The sequence below is a fragment of the Mobula birostris genome, chromosome 17 (genome assembly GCF_030028105.1).
Source record: "Mobula birostris isolate sMobBir1 chromosome 17, sMobBir1.hap1, whole genome shotgun sequence".
NCBI lineage: Eukaryota > Metazoa > Chordata > Chondrichthyes > Myliobatiformes > Myliobatidae > Mobula > Mobula birostris.
In genome coordinates, this window is record NC_092386.1 from 47,866,672 (window position 1) to 47,883,528 (window position 16,857).

The 16,857-nt window shown below is 44.9% G+C and overlaps 1 protein-coding gene across 1 annotated transcript; it reads left to right on the forward strand.

The window, feature by feature from the left end:
* Nucleotides 1-2,107: 2,107 nt before the first annotated feature.
* LOC140211413 (cyclin-dependent kinases regulatory subunit 2) lies at nt 2,108-16,123 on the forward strand. Its single transcript, XM_072281094.1, has 3 exons — nt 2,108-2,305; nt 14,497-14,624; nt 15,627-16,123. Exons 1-3 carry the CDS (start codon nt 2,247-2,249, stop codon nt 15,677-15,679), a joined length of 240 nt encoding a protein of 79 aa, XP_072137195.1. The 5' UTR covers nt 2,108-2,246; the 3' UTR covers nt 15,680-16,123.
* The last annotated feature ends 734 nt before the right edge of the window (nt 16,124-16,857 follow it).

The window sequence follows — 16,857 nt, forward strand, 5'->3', positions numbered from 1 at the left end:
TGTGTCTAAGTTATTGTGATGCGCGGGTTTTTGGGCAGAAGGTGCAAGAAAGAGAGAGAGGATGGACAAGGTGCTGTGAGCTGACGAACGGGGTCGAACCCCGAGCAGGAGTCCGAGGTCCAGGGTTTTTGGCGAGGAGAGGAGACGGAGACAGACTTGTGTGGAGCATCTGGTCAGCCACCATGGCTGGTCCCAGGCGGCAGGTTGAGGTGGTCAGAGGGGATCGAATGGTGAAGAGAGAATCATTACTAAAGCTCCAACTGTTCGTGAACGAAGAGATTGAACTTTGATAAGTGTGGCGCCTTTTATTTTCCTTTCATATTTTATCTCTATTAATTATATAGTTCCAGTAATATCTATAAACTGTAAATCATTTATTCGTATATGGTGTATTGTCTGTTATTTGGCGGGGTGAGGTACATCACACAGCATCCACACAAACTTAATTACCCAGTTTGGCATGGCCAAGGGCTGTTTCCCTAGACGACAGCGAGTTGAGCGACCCTGAGGCTTGCCGGGGGGGGGGGGGGTACACACTTCACCCCAGACTACACTAAAGTGTACCCCTAATAGGGGTCAAAAATAATAACAGTGTTGCTCACTGTACTGTTCGCAACAGTAACTTTTCTATTGCCCATGGTGGGTAAAGGACATGTTGAGGTGAGTTTAACAGGTGTTATTTGTTTATTAGCATAGCTAACGTTATTTAAACTAGCTGGCTAAGTATTACATAAGACAATATAATAAGGATATAACTTATGGTTTTATTTCTTTGAGGGACCACAACATAGAACATAGAACAGTACAGCACAGTACAGGCCCTTCGGCCCACAATGTTGTGCCGACCCTTAAACCCTGCCTCCCATATAACCCCCCCACCTTAAATTCCTCCATATACCTGTCCAGTAGTCTCTTAAATTTCACTAGTGTATCTGCCTCCACCATTGACTCAGGCAGTGCATTCCACGCACCAAACACTCTGAGTAAAAAACCTTCCTCTAATGTCCCCCTTGAACTTCCCACCCTTTACCTTAAAGCCATGTCCTCTTGTATCGAGCAGTGATGCCCTGGGGAAGAGGCACTGGCTGTCCACTCTATCTATTCCTCTTAATATATTGTGTACCTCTATCATGTCTCCTCTCATCCTCCTTCTCTCCAGAGAGTAAAACCCTAGCTCCCTTAATCTCTAATCATAATGCATACTCTCTAAACCAGGCAGCATCCTGGTAAGTCTCCTCTGTACCTTTTCCAATGCTTCCATATCCTTCCTATAGTGAGATGACCAGAACTGGACACAGTACTCCAAGTGTGGCCTAACCAGAGTTTTATAGAGCTGCATCATTACATCACGACTCTTAAACTCTATCCCTCAACTTATGAAAGCTAACACTCCATAAGCTTTCTTAACTACCCTATCTACCTGTGAGGCAACTTTCAGGGATCTGTGGACATGTACCCCCAGATCCCTCTGCTCCTCCACACTTCCAAGTATCCTATCATTTACGTATTAGGGAGGCTAAGCGCAGGGAAGGCTGCTCAAGCATTTCGCAGTTCTTTTCAGCAGAAAACCAAAGTCTGACAGAGAAGGTCACTAGAGCTGAGGTGTACTTCACATCTTTCATCTTTGAGTACAACCTGCCATTCCAGGGGTGTAAGCTCACAGGCAAGCTAATTGGGAAAATGTTTCCTGATTCAGAAATAGCAAAACAAACTATGCCTGCTCATCAACCAAGACAGTAGCTATTGTCACATCACAGTACAAGTAGTAGGGGCGGTGGTGCTACCTCCCTGAAATGAGTTTTTGCAGGGTGGGATGTCTGCATAAAGTAAATAATATTGAAAATTAATATTCTGTATAGCTTTGGTGAGGAAAGAAAATGCAACACGATTTGAAAAAAAATGTAATAGTGGGAATGAAAAGGGTCTGGTTTATGTTTTGCTTGCCTTTTATTGGGCGCGAACACATGGTTAAAATAGGAGGGCTATACGCCCGCTCATTTTACGCCGGACTCGCTCCGGGACCAGCGTCACCAGGCTCGCGCTGCGTGCTCGTTCCCAGGGCCTGGGTTGGACCCCAGCCGCGCGCCCGCCCGCTGCGGTCACATGATCTTCCGAACAGTCCAATGGGCGAGTGCCGGTCCGATTCAAATCGCCTCGTGGAGCTCTGTAGTTGGAACTTGTGACGGTTATTTGGAGTTGTGTTGTCACTGCTTTAGAGTTGCTTAGCCCACACTGAGCAGGTAGACATGTCGAACAAACAAATTTACTACTCTGATAAGTATTATGACGACCAGTACGAGTACAGGTAAGTAGTTATGTCGCCTCAAGTGATGCGCAATAGTTTCTAAGCGCTACCCCTGCAGTGAATGGGCGGAGGGTAAACACTGGTTGTGCTGACGTTTGTATACATGTTTCTCTCTAATGATCAGAGATGATGACCTAGGTTTTGGGGCTTGTGAACAGCGTTACGGCTGGGCTCTGTGGAGTAAAGGGTCGGATCGCTGGGCGAATTGTTTCATAATCACCGCGAGCCGTTTGCTTCTGGTGTGTGACGTCAGGCGCGGAGAGGGCGCGGTTAACGGACCCGCCGCCATCTTACCGGTGACTTCCCTTTCTGACCGTTCCCCGGCGCCGCTCCCTACGGGCCAGGAGCTGCGTACAGCCTCTGGCAATGGCTGCATTCCGTCCTGTTTTACTGGCCTGGCCTGGCCAGCCCAGCCGTTAGCGGTGCGGTGGAGAGGGATTGGATTGTTCGTGGCGAAAGACCGGCATTGAGGAAAGGTGCTCAACGGCCACTGGTTGGGGCTGCTGATTCTTAATACTTAATAATGAGTTGGAATCTGTCAGATTTCTGCTTTTTTTTCCCCATTCTTGAAGTATGTTCTGGTGGACATCGAACTGACCAATTAATTGCTTTCTCCATAGGCGCTGCACAATTATGTTCGCCCTTCTCTATTTCGGCGCCTACAATAGTTGGCCTGTGTATTTCTTGTTGATAAAATTCACTATTTTGGGCATCAAATAAATTGCAAAAGCATCTTCTGGATGATAATCAATGAACGGCATGTTCTGACGTTGGGCCTTTGACGTGAAACATTAAATCTGTCGCATTCTGTGAAATCCGATGAACCTGTTTGGGTATTTCCATCTGCAGTTTTTCCTGTTCATCAGAAGAGTTAATTAAGTTGCAGTTTGTACCGTAATAAAAGTTGTCTGGTGGGTAGTGCTTAACATGTCACGTAATCACATCAATATTATGCTTTTAAAGTACAGAAAAGCTGTGGGGTTCAAAGTAAACTTATTATCCTTACTCTTATTAGTCCTTACTGTTAATAATTTCTCCTTTGGCTCCTCCCACTTCCTCCAAACTAAAGGTGTAGCTATGGGCACCCGTATGGGTCCTAGCTATGCCTGCCTTTTTGTTGGCTTTGTGGAACAATCTATGTTCCGTGCCTATTCTGGTATCTGTCCCCCACTTTTCCTTCGCTACATCGACGGCTGCATTGGCGCTGCTTCCTGCACGCATGCTGAGCTCGTTGACTTTATTAACTTTGCCTCCAACTTTCACCCTGCCCTCAAGTTTACCTGGTCCATTTCTGACACCTCCCTCCCCTTTCTAGAACTTTCTGTCTCTGGAGACAGCTTATCCACTGATGTCTACTATAAGCCTACCGACTCTCACAGCTATCTGGACTATTCCCCTTCTCACCCTGTCTCTTGCAAAAACGCCATCCCCTTCTCGCAATTCCTCCGTCTCCGCCGCATCTGCTCTCAGGATGAGGCTTTTCATTCTAGGATGAGGGAGATGTCTTCCTTTTTTAAAGAAAGGGGCTTCCCTTCCTCCACTATCAACTCTGCTCTTAAACGCATCTCCCCCATTTCACGTACATCTGCTCTCACTCCATCCTCCCGCCACCCCACTAGGAATAGGGTTTCCCCTGGTCCTCACCTACCACCCCACCAGCCTCCGGGTCCAACATATTATTCTCTGTAACTTCTGCCACCTCCAACGGGATCCCACCACTAAGCACATCTTTCCCTCCCCCCCCCCCCTGCATTCCGCAGGGATTGCTCCCTACACAACTCCCTTGTCCATTCGTTCCCCTCATCCCTCCCCACTGATCTCCCTCCTGGCACTTATCTGTGTAAGTGGAACAAGTGCTACACATGCCCTTACACTTCCTCCCTTACCACCATTCAGGGCCCCAAATAGTCCTTCCAGGTGAGGCAACACTTCACCTGTGAGTCAACTGGGATGATATACTGCGTCCAGTGCTCCCGATGTGGCCTTTTATATATTGGCGAGACCCAACGCAGACTGGGAGACTGCTTTGCTGAACATCTACGCTCTGTCCGCCAGAGAAAGCAGGATCTCCCAGTGGCCACACATTTTAATTCCACATCCCATTCCCATTCTGATATGTCTATCCATGGCCTCCTCTACTGTAAAGATGAAGCCACACTCAGGTTGGAGGAACAACACCTTATATTCCGTCTGGGTAGCCTTCAACCTGATGGCATGAACATTGACTTCTCTAACTTCCGCTAAGGCCCCACCTCCCCCTCGTACCCCATCTGTTACTCATTTTTATGCACACATTCTTTCTCTCACTCTCCTTTTTCTCCCTCTGTCCCTCTGAATATACCTCTTGCCCATCCTCTGGGTCCCCCCCCCCCCCCCGCCCTTGTCTGTCTTCCCGGACCTCCTGTCCCATGATCCTCTCGTATCCTCTTTTGCCTATCACCTGTCCAGCTCTTGGCTCTATCCCTCCCCCTCCTGTCTTTTCCTATCATTTTGGATCTCCCCCTCCCCCTACAACTTTCAAATCCCTTACTCACTCTTCCTTCAGTTAGTCCTGACGAAGGGTCTCGGCCTGAAACATCGACTGCACCTCTTCCTACAGATGCTGCCTGGGCTGCTGCGTTCACCAGCAACTTTGATGTGTGTTGCTTGAATTTCCAGCATCTGCAGAATTCCTGTTGTTTTTATTATCAAAATGTTTTATTTATTGAGATACAGTGTGGATTAGGCCTTTCAAGCCACGCTGCCTAACAATACCCAGAATTAATCCTAGTCTAATCATGGGACAATTTACCATGACCAATTAACCTACCAACTGGCAGGTAGGTCTTTGGACTGTGGGAGGAAACTGAAGTGCTGAAGGAAACCAACGTGATCACGGAGAACATGCAAACTCCAGTGTGCAGAAGACAAACTGCAGATTTGAACTCTTATTCTCATTATTTTTAAAGAGATAGTAGAGTGTAGTGGTGAATGAAGTTATGCATGCTGGTTCAGGAATCCGATAGGGCCCTGTACTGGGCCTTCAGCCTACAATGTTGTGCTGACCTTTTAATCTACTCCAAGATCGAGCTAATCCTTCCCTCCTACACACTCCTCCATTTTTCTATTGTAGGACAATAACTTGTTCAACCTTGTGGTGTAGGAGCTAAGACAACTGTTCCTCCTACCTGTTGGCAAACACTGTCTGGATGGTGGGGGGAGGGGACCTTTGGGTACTGCACTTTTTGTGGCAGCGTGCCATGTAAATTTACTCAGTGGTGGGGAGGGCTATGCTTGTAATGCACTGGGCTGTAGCTTTTTCTATTCCTGGCATTGGTGTTTCCATAACACAGACCATGATGCAACCAGTTTGGACACTCAACTGTGTATGGAAGTTGGTTAAAGTTTTTGGTGACATAACAACTCTATGTGAGCTTATATGAAAGTAGAAGCATTGTTGTACCTCCTTTGTGGTGACACTTGTGTGCTGGTCTCAGGACAGATCCTCTGAGACTAGATTTGCTAATGGTGCTCAGATAATTTTGTTTTTGGAGATCAGGAGATGGGGGCTTAATGATACTAATTTTAAAAAAATCTGTGCTATCTATCCCCCTCATTATGTATGCCTCAGTCAGGGCATCCATCCCCATCTATGATAGAAAGAAAATAGACCCATCTGAATTTTGTCTCATTATAATTGAAACGCCCCTGGGGGCAGCATCTTTGTGCACCCGCCCCTGGGGGCAGCATCTTTGTGCACCCTCTCTCATGTATTCACATCATACAGTGTGATGACTGGAATTGCACATTATTCCAGCTGGTGTCATACAGTTGTGCCTTTAATCTCCTTATGTTTTGTTTCTGAACCAATAAAACCATGTATCTGATAGGTTGCATTATCCACTAGAGGTACTACTGCAGCCTTTATTGGGCAATGAACAGAAGAACTTTGGAATGTCACGTAGTTCATTTCTCTCCTTGCAAGCATCTTTATCACCTTAAGCTATAAACCAGTAGCAAGGATCTCAGTAGCTATCCCAGTGGGCATGTCGGAGGCTTCAAAAACTTCTTTTTCACTGAGCTCTGCTTTCCAACACAAAGGTAATTTTTTTTAAAAATCAATTTTCCAAATTTCCCTGGATCCAAATGGGCTCTTGCCTTTACGCAAACAACAGGGATTCTGCAGATGCTGGAAATTCAAGCAACACACATCAAAGTTGCTGGTGAACGCAGCAGGCCAAGCAGCATCTGTAGGAACATCGACTTCTCTAACTTCCGCTAGGCCCCACCTCCCCCTCGTACCCCATCTGTTACTTATTTTTATGCACACATTCTTTCTCTCACTCTCCTTTTTCTCCCTCTGTCCCTCTGAATATACCTCTTGCCCATCCTCTGGGTCCCCGCCCCCCCACCTTGTCTTTCTTCCCGGACCTCCTGTCCCATGATCCTCTCGTATCCCCTTTTGCCTATCACCTGTCCAGCTCTTGGCTCTATCCCTCCCCCTCCTGCCTTCTATCATTTTGGATCTCCCCCTCCCCCTCCAACTTTCAAATCCCTTACTCACTCTTCCTTCAGTTAGTCCTGACGAAGGGTCTCAGCATGAAACGTCGACTGCACCTCTTCCTACAGATGCTGCTTGGCCTGCTGCGTTCACCAGCAACTTTGATGTGTGGGGCTCTTGCCTTTGTTCCTTTTTCCAATAAGAGAGCTTGTCAAAGGCAACAATGAAGTTCAGACCACACCAATCATGCTAATGCCACTAAACAATAATCCAACTCGGGGGAAAAAATTCAGTTGAATTGGTTATACGGATCTCTACTTAAAGTTGTGCTACTGTTCTTGATAAAATTTCTGCTCTCTTCAGATGCTGCTTGATCTGCTAGATACTTCCAATGTTTTCTGTTGTTTCATTTCAGCCTAAGTGCTAAGAGTTTGGCTCAAGATTGAAGAGAGGGTGGATAACTAAGTTCTGGAATGTAATTTAGGGTGCAAGTAATTGGGCAAGCTAACAGAATGTTAAGTTTTTTGGTAGGATAATTTAGAGGTGTTCTTCAGTTATAGAGGATGCTACATGTGGTGTATTGGTCTTCATACTTAAAGCATGGTATTAGTAAATTGAAAGTTCCATGAAGGTCTATGAAACAAATACCTGGAATAGGTAGGCTGTATAGGAGGAAAAATTGGATTTCTATTCACTGGACTAGAAGATTAGAACAATGGCCCCCTTATTCTTCTAATCTTCTATTCCTGTAATTATTTCATCCATTAGAAGAATAACCTCTGAGCAGCTGTGAATGAATGGAGAACTGAGAACTTGAGGTCACTATGTATTGCTACTTATGGCAGATGAGGTTCATTTTTTCTTTCCCCCCTCTGGAAGGAAATCGGGCGTCTTTGAGTGGTGAGAGCAGAGTCTTTGAATATTTTTAATAAATTATTAATGGTAAGGGGGTAAAGGATTACTGAGGATGTTAGAATTTTAGACATGAGGTTAAAATCAGATTAACAATGATCTAATTTAATGTGGAGCAGGTTTGATCGGGGCCAAAAAGCGAACTATGGGAAGAATTCATTGGATCAAGCAGCATCTATGGAAGCAGAGGAATGATCATTGTTTTGTTTTCCTACATCTAGTTTTTACATTTATGTCCTCCTGTCATTAATATAACCCTTGTGCGGGGAGACCAGACCTTTGTAAGTGCAGTCTTATTAGGGTCGAATTTAATGAACTTGTGCTGGGGCATAATTTGTTGATCTTTGTTACACAAGGACACCTAGGTCTATTGACATGCAAGATTTTGATCTCTCCCCTTCAGTGAGGGGTGGGGGAGAATAATCTAATGAGCAGACTTCCCCTTTTTCCATTTGTATTGAATCTGCCGTGTCCTTGTCCATTAACAACTTGTATTTGCCCTCTTGAAGTCTCTCTGCATTCTACTCAAAAGTCCAAACTTTGTATCAACAGCAAACCATGGTCCTGTCATTCCTATCATTGGTCATGTGTTTGTAATAGCGAGCACTTATCCTTGTGGCATTCACCAGCCATAACTTCCCAACTTGAAGATGACCTATTCATATTTTCTATATTCATGAACAATCCACAATATTTTTTATATTTCTGTCCTTTGAGGCCCTTTGTCAGTCAGGGTCAACCATGAATGTTGCATCCTAGCTGTCATAGACAAACCAGGGCATTACAGTATGGAGAGCAGGCTCCCCCTCTCCTTGCACCTGATGAATGTAAAGGAATGACAGGGACCAATACTGTTTGGCACCAGGTGGTGATTGTCGGACTTGCCAGCCAGTCTTGAACTCAATGTTGGACTGCCTTGGAGACTACAGCTACTGATTTCTTCACTGGGTTTACTCTTGAAGCCTTCCTCATGAGTGGGTATAACTGCAAGGCAGTGGATGTTGGAATCCAGAGTTTTCCTTTTAAATGGTACAGCTGACGAACTCCACCTGCCCAAATCAACTGGTTCAAGGCGCCAGTAACCTGTGTTTGCCCCTTCAGTAGAAACTGTTCTGTTGGGTTTGGTAGCTAAGCCATACATGAAGGCCAGGAGCTGGATTTGGTTTTCAGATGCTATTTGAGACACGCCATTGGGAACATTTAATAAGTAGTGGAAGCTTAACCCACTACCCCACCCTGGTTATGACAACCTTAAGGTCCCATGTTTGCCACAAGGGATTATTAACCCAAGTTAGCTAAGACCTATTTTGGATCAAAGCACAAAGTTCAGATATCCCATATCTACTAGTTCTTCCTCGTCCTGTGAATCACAACTGCTGAAAGGATCTGGCAGATGTATTCTGCAGATGCTGGAAATTCAAGCAACACACATCAAAGTTGCTGGCAAACTTTGTGTGTTGCTTGAATTTCCAGCATCTGCAGAAATCCTCTTGTTTATGTTTTTAAATCCACTACTGCGAAGCCTCTTTCGTGATGCCTACACTGAAGAAGTTTAAATCTTCTCTTCGCGAGTTCAGTGAAACCATCTCTCACTGCTCCCCATTTGTAATTTCTTCGGCTGTTCAACTTTTTGACCACATTTTGACTCAGACTCGCTATCACAGCCATATATCTTGGAACATGCCTCCGTTGCCAACTTACTCCAGTTGGCTTTAGGATTCGTTTTCAAGCCTCTCAATTTGGACCTTCTGAGGATCCCAGGTACGCACATTTTATTGACTCTGCCTCTCATCACTTCTCCTGTCAAGCTCTGAAGGCGACACTCTCTGCCATGAGGAGGTATTTGGTGTCCCTATCCCAGACCCTTCCACTCCAGGACACTTTCTTCGCCGTCTGTAATGGTCCTACCTGTTATTTCATCCTCCGTCAGATCCATGCCTGCAATCGCCGTTTTTTTTTGACTTTGTCATGTTAGGCAAAGATTGCAAGATCTTACATCTGCAGACCCCAGAGCCTGCTGGCCCTGACGCTAGCAGGCATGAACTTCACATTGTGGCCGCTGCCATTGATCTCGCCGGTTCCAACGCCTCGGCATATTCAAACCCCAGACTCCAGCAACGACCATGGACACCTTCAAAGCGATTGCACAACCACCAACTGCGACTCCAACCTTGAACTCCAGGCCGGGTCTTCATCTGCTGCCATTGTGACTCCCGTTTCCCCTTCCCCCACCACCACTCTGCAATCCCGTCTCCCTCAGATCCCACCGTCAACTCCTGCGCCCTCAGAGGCTCCATCTTCCTCTCACCCCAACCCTCCCCTCTCCACTGACACCCCCAGCCTCTCCCCCCCCCCCCCCCCGCCTCTGATCCCAGCTGTCATCATGCCGGGTCTTTACCATGCCCTGTGAGGCAGAACGCTCTGTCCTCAGTAAGGGCCTCACCTTTGTCCCCCTTTGCCCACACCTCAGCGAGTTCTGCATTTGCCATGATGTGGAAATCTTCTTCCGCCGTCCCCGAGCCTACTTCTTCAGCAAGGACTCTTCCACCCCCACCAATGACCCCTTCTCCCATCTTCAACCCTCCTCCTCTTCATGGACACCCCGCACTGGTCTTCTGCCTGCTCTGGATCTCTTTATTGCTAACTGCCAACGGGACATCAACTGTCTCGACTTCACCGCACCTTGTTCCCATTCCAACCTTACTCCTTCCGAACGCTCTGCTCTCCACTCCCTCCGCCCCAATCCTAACCTTACTATTAAACCCGCCGATAAGGGGGGTGCCATTGTAGTCTGGCGTACTGACCTCTACCTTGCCGAGGCACAGCGACAACTCGCGGACACCTCTTCTTATTTACCCCTTGATCGTGACCCCACCAAGGAGCACCAGGCCATTGTCTCCCACACCATCACCGACTTTATCCACTCAGGGGATCTCCCATCCACTGCTACCAACCTTATAGTTCCCACACCTCGCACTTCCCGTTTCTACCTCCTACCCAAGATCCACAAACCTGCCTGTCCTGGCAGACCTATTGTCTCAGCTTGCTCCTGCCCCACTGAACTCGTTTCTGCATACCTCGACACGGTTTTATCTCCCCCCCCCCCCCCCGTTCAATCCCTTCCTACCTATGTTCGTGACACTTCTCATGCTCTGAAACTTTTCGACTGGCCCCCACCGCTTTATTTTTACCATGGATGTCCAGTCCCTATATACTTCCATCCCCCATCAGGAAGGTCTCAAAGCTCTCTGCTTTTTGGATTCCAGACCTAATCAGTTCCCCTCTACCACCACTCTACTCCATCTAGCGGAATTAGTCCTTACTCTTAGTAATTTCTCCTTTGGCTCCTCCTACTTTCTCCAAACTAAAGGTGTTGCTATGGGCACCTATATGGGTCCCAGCTATGCCTGTCTTTTTGTTGGCTTTGTGGAACAATCTATGGTCCAAACCTATTCTGGTATCCGCCCCCCACTTTTCCTTCCCTACATCGACAACTGCATTGGCGCTGCTTCCTGCACGCATGCTGAGCTCGTTGACTTCATTAACTTTGCCTCCAACTTTCACCCTGCCCTCAAGTTTACCTGGTCCATTTCCGACACCTACTTCCCCTTTCTAGATCTTTCTGTCTGTCTCTGGAGACAACTTATCTACTGATGTCTACTATAAGCCTACTGACTCCCACAGCTGTCTGGACTATTCCTCTTCTCACCCTGTCTCTTGCAAAAATGCCATCCCCTTCTCGCAATTCCTCCGTCTCCGCCGCATCTGCTCTCAGGATGAGGCTTTCCATTCCAGGACAAGGGAGATGTCCTCTTATTTTAAAGAGAGGGGGTTTCCTTCCTCCACCATCAACTCTGCTCTCAAACACATCTCCCCCATTTCACGCACATCTGCTCTCACTTCATCCTCCTGTCACCCCACTAAGAATAGGGTTCCCCTGGTCCTCACCTACCACCCCACCAGCCTCCGGGTCCAACATATTATTCTCCATAACTTCCGCCACCTCCAACAGGATCCCACCACTAAGCACATCTTTCCCTCCCCCCACCCCTGCTTTCCGCAGGGATCGCTCCCTACGCGACTCCCTTGTCCATTCGTCCCTCCCCCCCCCCCCATCCCTCCCCACTGATCTCCCTCCTGGCACTTATCCATGTAAGCGGAACAAGTGCTACACATGCCTTTACACTTCCTCCCTTACCACCATTCAGGGCCCCAAACAGTCCTTCCAGGTGAGGTGACACTTCACCTGTGAGTCGGCTGGGGTGATATACTGTGTCCGGTGCTCCCGATGTGGTCTTCTATATATTGGCGAGACCTGACGCAGACTGGGAGACCGCTTTGCTGAACACCTACATTCTGCCTGCCAGAGAAAGCAAAATCTCCCAGTGGCCACACATATTAATTCCACATCCCATTCCCATTCTGATATGTCTATCCATGGCCTCCTCTACTGTAAAGATGAAGCCACACTCAGGTTGGAGGAACAGCACCTTATATTCCGTCTGGGTAGCCTCCAACCTAATGGCATGAACATTGATTTCTCTAACTTTGCTAATGCCCCACCTCCCCCTCGTATCCCATCCGTTATTTATTTATATACACACTTTCTTTCTCTTTCTCTTTCTCCCTCTGTCCCTCTGACTATACCCCTTGCCCATCCTCTGGGTTCCCCCCTCTCCCCCTTTTCCTTCTCCCTGGGCCTCCTGTCCCATGATCCTCTCATATCCTTTTTGCCAATCACCTGTCCAGCTCTTGGCTCCATCCCTCCCCCTCCTGTCGTCTTCTATCATTTTGGATCTCCCCCTCCCCCTTTCAAATCTCTTACTAACTCTTCCTTCAGTTAGTCCTGACGAAGGGTCTTGGCCCGGAATGTCAACTGTACCTCTTCCTAGAGATGCTGTGTTCACCAGCAACTTTGATGTGTGTTGCTTGGCAGATGTATAAAGTGTTTTCCTTTCATAAGTTGAAAGTTAGGCAAAATCATAACTTAATTTTAAGTGCCCTATTTCCACTTTAGCAATGGATTCTAGTTGTTTTTTTCTCTCTCTACTAGCTGTACGATACCTGATCATAGTTACAAATCCTCTTCTCTTGCCCCACCCACCCAGCACGGCCACCTTTCCTTAAATAGTGGATTTTAATGCATTCCATTCTGTGAAATTTTTAAAACAGAGGTTCTTGGTTGTCAATCATTTTTAGTAGTTATCTATATGACAATGTCACAGAATTTTGATATAAATATAATGCACTTAACTCAAACCCCAAATCAAGTAAATTTTATTATCACACTTGTAGGCTTTTTTGTAAAATGACAATTCTTATATTTGATAAGTTGTAACACTTCTTTCAGTGGAATATTAGGCCATGCAAGCTTTCCCCTTGAAATAATCTTCCACCTTTTTGGGAGTTACGACTGAATTTGGTATTAGGGGGTATTCACCATAAGCAATATGTTAGTTGTGTCAGATTCTTGTGTCTAAATCTGAGGTTCTTTCAGAAGTTAGAAATGAGGCACAAAACTTGTCGCTTCATGGTTGTTTTACTGAGAGTAGATTGTAGAATAAAGAGAACAGAACAGTGATGGGGGCGGGGGGTCACTGTTGCCTGAAAAAGAGGATCTGAAGATGGGGCCTAGCATAAAACAGCTACTTTTATATCCAAAGATAAGAAAATTCTGTAGTTAAGAGGCAACCATTTAGAAAACACTTATTTAATACTACCATAATTGAATTGACTTCATTTCTTACATCCTCACATACATGAGTAAAAATCTTTATGATATGTTTCCATCTAAATGTGCAACCATAGTAATTTATAATAGAACAGTCAGTGTAATATAGAGTACAGTCAAATCAGTGTGAGTTCATCAGTCTGGCCTGGTGGAAGAAGCTGTCCTGGAGCCTGTTGGTCTTGGTTTTTCTGCTGCAGTACTGCTTCCTGGATGGTAGCAGCTGGAATGGATTGTGGTTGGGATGACTTGGGTCCCCAATGATCCTATGGACCCTTTTTAACAGACCTGTCCTTGTAAATGTCCTGAATCATGGGAAGTTCACAACTATAGATGCATTGGGCTGTCTGCACCACCCTGCAGAGTCTTGCGATTAAGGGAGGTACAGTTCCCATAACAGGCAGTGATGCAGCCAGTCAGGATGCTTGCAATTGTGCCCTGTAGAAGGTTCTTAGGATTTGGGGGCCCATACCAACTTTTTAACTGTCTGGGGTGAAAGAGGTGCTGTTTGTGACTTTTTAACCACACAGCTGGTGTGTACAGACCACACGAGGTCCTCAGTGATGTGGATGCTGAGGAACTTGAAGCTGTTTACCCTCTCAGCCCCAGATCCGTTGATGTCAATAGGGGTTAGCCCATCTTCATTCCTTCTGTAATCCACAACCAGCTCCTTTATGGATTACAATCCTTTGTTTTTGCGACATTGAGGGGAGAGGTTGTTTTCTTGATACCACTGTGTCAGAGAGATGACCTCTTCCTTGTAGGCCAATTAGAAAGCACTTATTTAATACTGCCATAAAATTAAATAATGAGAAAATACTCATTTGCGAACAAAGAAGCTTCCAGAATTATACTTTGGTTATAACTACTAGAGGCATATAAAACTGCTGTGTATATAAAGGCTACTTAAAATACAAGCAGATAATTGATAAGCTACAAAGAAAATGACAAAGTTTAAAGTCAAATCCAACGATTGCTACTAAATGACTGTCAATTAATGGGATAATCTGTAATTGTGCTGGCATATTTTGATTATATAACTACAGAACTTCCTTTTTGATTCAACAACAGGCATGTTATGTTGCCCAAGGAACTTGCAAAGCAAGTACCAAAGACTCATCTTATGTCTGAGGATGAATGGCGGAAACTAGGTGTGCAGCAGTCTCTGGGCTGGGTCCATTACATGATGCATGAACCAGGTATTCTCCTCTTTTAACCAATAAGAACTTGTATAGACTTCTCAAAGTTCATGCAATTAAATGTCTGCTATTGAAATTTGTTTACTTTCCAGTCCACTATTTAATTTCTTGTCTTGTGTTTTATTTTTGAAGTTCGTAGCACTAGCAGAGTGAAGTATATTGTAAAATCTCTTAAGACTTAATGACACTTAATAGAAGTCAAAAACTAACTAAACAACTACCTCACTTTTCTGCTCTGGAAACTGGCACATATTCCTGGGGTCTGTTTGGATATACAAGAAATGTCATGACAATGGGGGAGAAAAACATGACTTCTTCAGAAATGGAGAAAGAACCATGTTGCCCACAGTTGGTTTGTAGGTATTAGCTCTAACTCTGTAAATATTTAATATCCAAACATGGCAAATGTTTTCTTAAATACAAGCCCCATGTGCAAAATAATTAATTGCACAGATGAATTCTCCAGGCTATTTTCTTACAAATGTGCAACTGAAGAGGCAAGGTTCAACCCAGATAAGAAGCTAGTTCTTAAAATTTAGTCTTGTATCTTGATTTAGTCTTGATTTCACTTTTGAGGGGAAGGTGTTTGTATGGTGGTAATGGAAATGGGGCATTGGATGGAGGCTTTTCATAATTTGAAAAGAACTTGATTGACCTTTTGCTTGTTCAAAGAATGTTTCCTTTATGTTAAAAAGGTACTCGAATTGTTCTCCATGTCAAATTAAATGCGTTGATAGTGCTGTTCTATAATGTATCAGATTTTTCCTCACTTTTTTAAAACCATACTTTAAGTGGACTGAAAAGCAATATATGTTGGGTTGGAATGAAACAAATGTACCATTGGGGAAATAATTTTGTATTGGGTACAGAATATTCTGTACAGAAGTAACTTTTTCCCTTGGTTAAGTCTTTTTTTAGACCTGATTGTTTAATGTTCTATACTGGGGGACTAGGAAGCAGGCAACAATACTTGTAAATTAACACATTGCTTTTTATTTCCAGAACCCCACATTCTACTTTTCCGAAGACCTCTTCCTAAGGACCAGGAAAAATAAATCTTCAATTTCTGGAAATTTCTGGGACTTCATGTAAATATTGTAGTATTCAGTGAATACATTAAAATTGTACAAATTCATTCAAACCTGTGTATGAGCTGTATTCTAAACAGCAATAGAGCTCATTGTGGTGCAGCGGGTTTAGACTGCTGTGAGACATATTTAAAAACAAAAGTACAAGGAGTCAAAATGATGTTGGTTCCACTCTTTAAAAAAAAATTATAGTTCCTTCTGTTAACTTTTTCCTGTAAACTCCATTTTGTCTTTTTGATTGATACAGTTGTGAATAAAAAAAATTTATGTATTGGTTTAAGTTGTTTTTTGTGGGGTGGGGGGGGAATTAAGTAAGTACATGTAATAGTCCTAGATTTTGAATTTGACTCAGTCTGGTTTGGGCATTTTTTGTAAATGTAACTGTACTTTCAATGGACTTGGATGTTATTTGCTGGATTAAATTTACTATGTCTATAATTTCCTTCCAGTTGGTTGTAGATTACAGGGCTTTGTGAGCACTTTTCCAAATAGTTATGATTCCAGGTCATGTGATTTTTGGTGGCATAATCTCAACTAGACGATGTACTCAAGTTACTTAGCAGAATTCATGTCACATGACTTCCTTGTCCACTCATCCTTTCACACTGATCTCCCACCTGATACATAAACTGCAAGCGTGACAGATGTTACACCCACCCTACAACATCTCCCTCACTACCATTCAGAGCCTCAAACAGTCCTTCCAGGTGAGGCAACACTTCACTTGCATGCTTATAAGGATCATCTATTTTATCTAGTGCTCCTGTGCGGCTTCCTATACATTGAGACCCAACGTAGACTGAGGGATGCTTTGAAATTAACTTTCACTCTGCAAAAGACCAGGACCTTCCAGTGGCCACGTATTTCAATTCAATTTCTTGTTCTGCTATATCTGTCCACAACCTGCTCTACAGCCACAATAAAGCCAGACTGAGGTTGGAGTAACAACACCTCCTTTTCCATCTGGGTAACCTCCAATATGATGGCATGAACATTGATTTCTCTAACTTCTGGTAAGTTCTCCCCTTGCTCTTCCTGTCTTTTTTTTTCCTATTCCCCATTCTGGTATCTCTTACCCCTACTCACCTGCCCATGTTTTTCCTCTCTTTGCCCCTCCTCCTTCCATGGTTCACTGGCCTCTCCTA

Coding starts and splice junctions, on each gene's coding strand:
- LOC140211413 (XM_072281094.1), top strand. CDS start 2,247: ATGTCGAACAAACAAATTTACTACTCTGATAAGTATTATGACGACCAG. Junction 2,306..14,496: donor GACGACCAGTACGAGTACAG/GTAAGTAGTTAT, acceptor ATTCAACAACAG/GCATGTTATGTTGCCCAAGG. Junction 14,625..15,626: donor TTACATGATGCATGAACCAG/GTATTCTCCTCT, acceptor TTTTATTTCCAG/AACCCCACATTCTACTTTTC.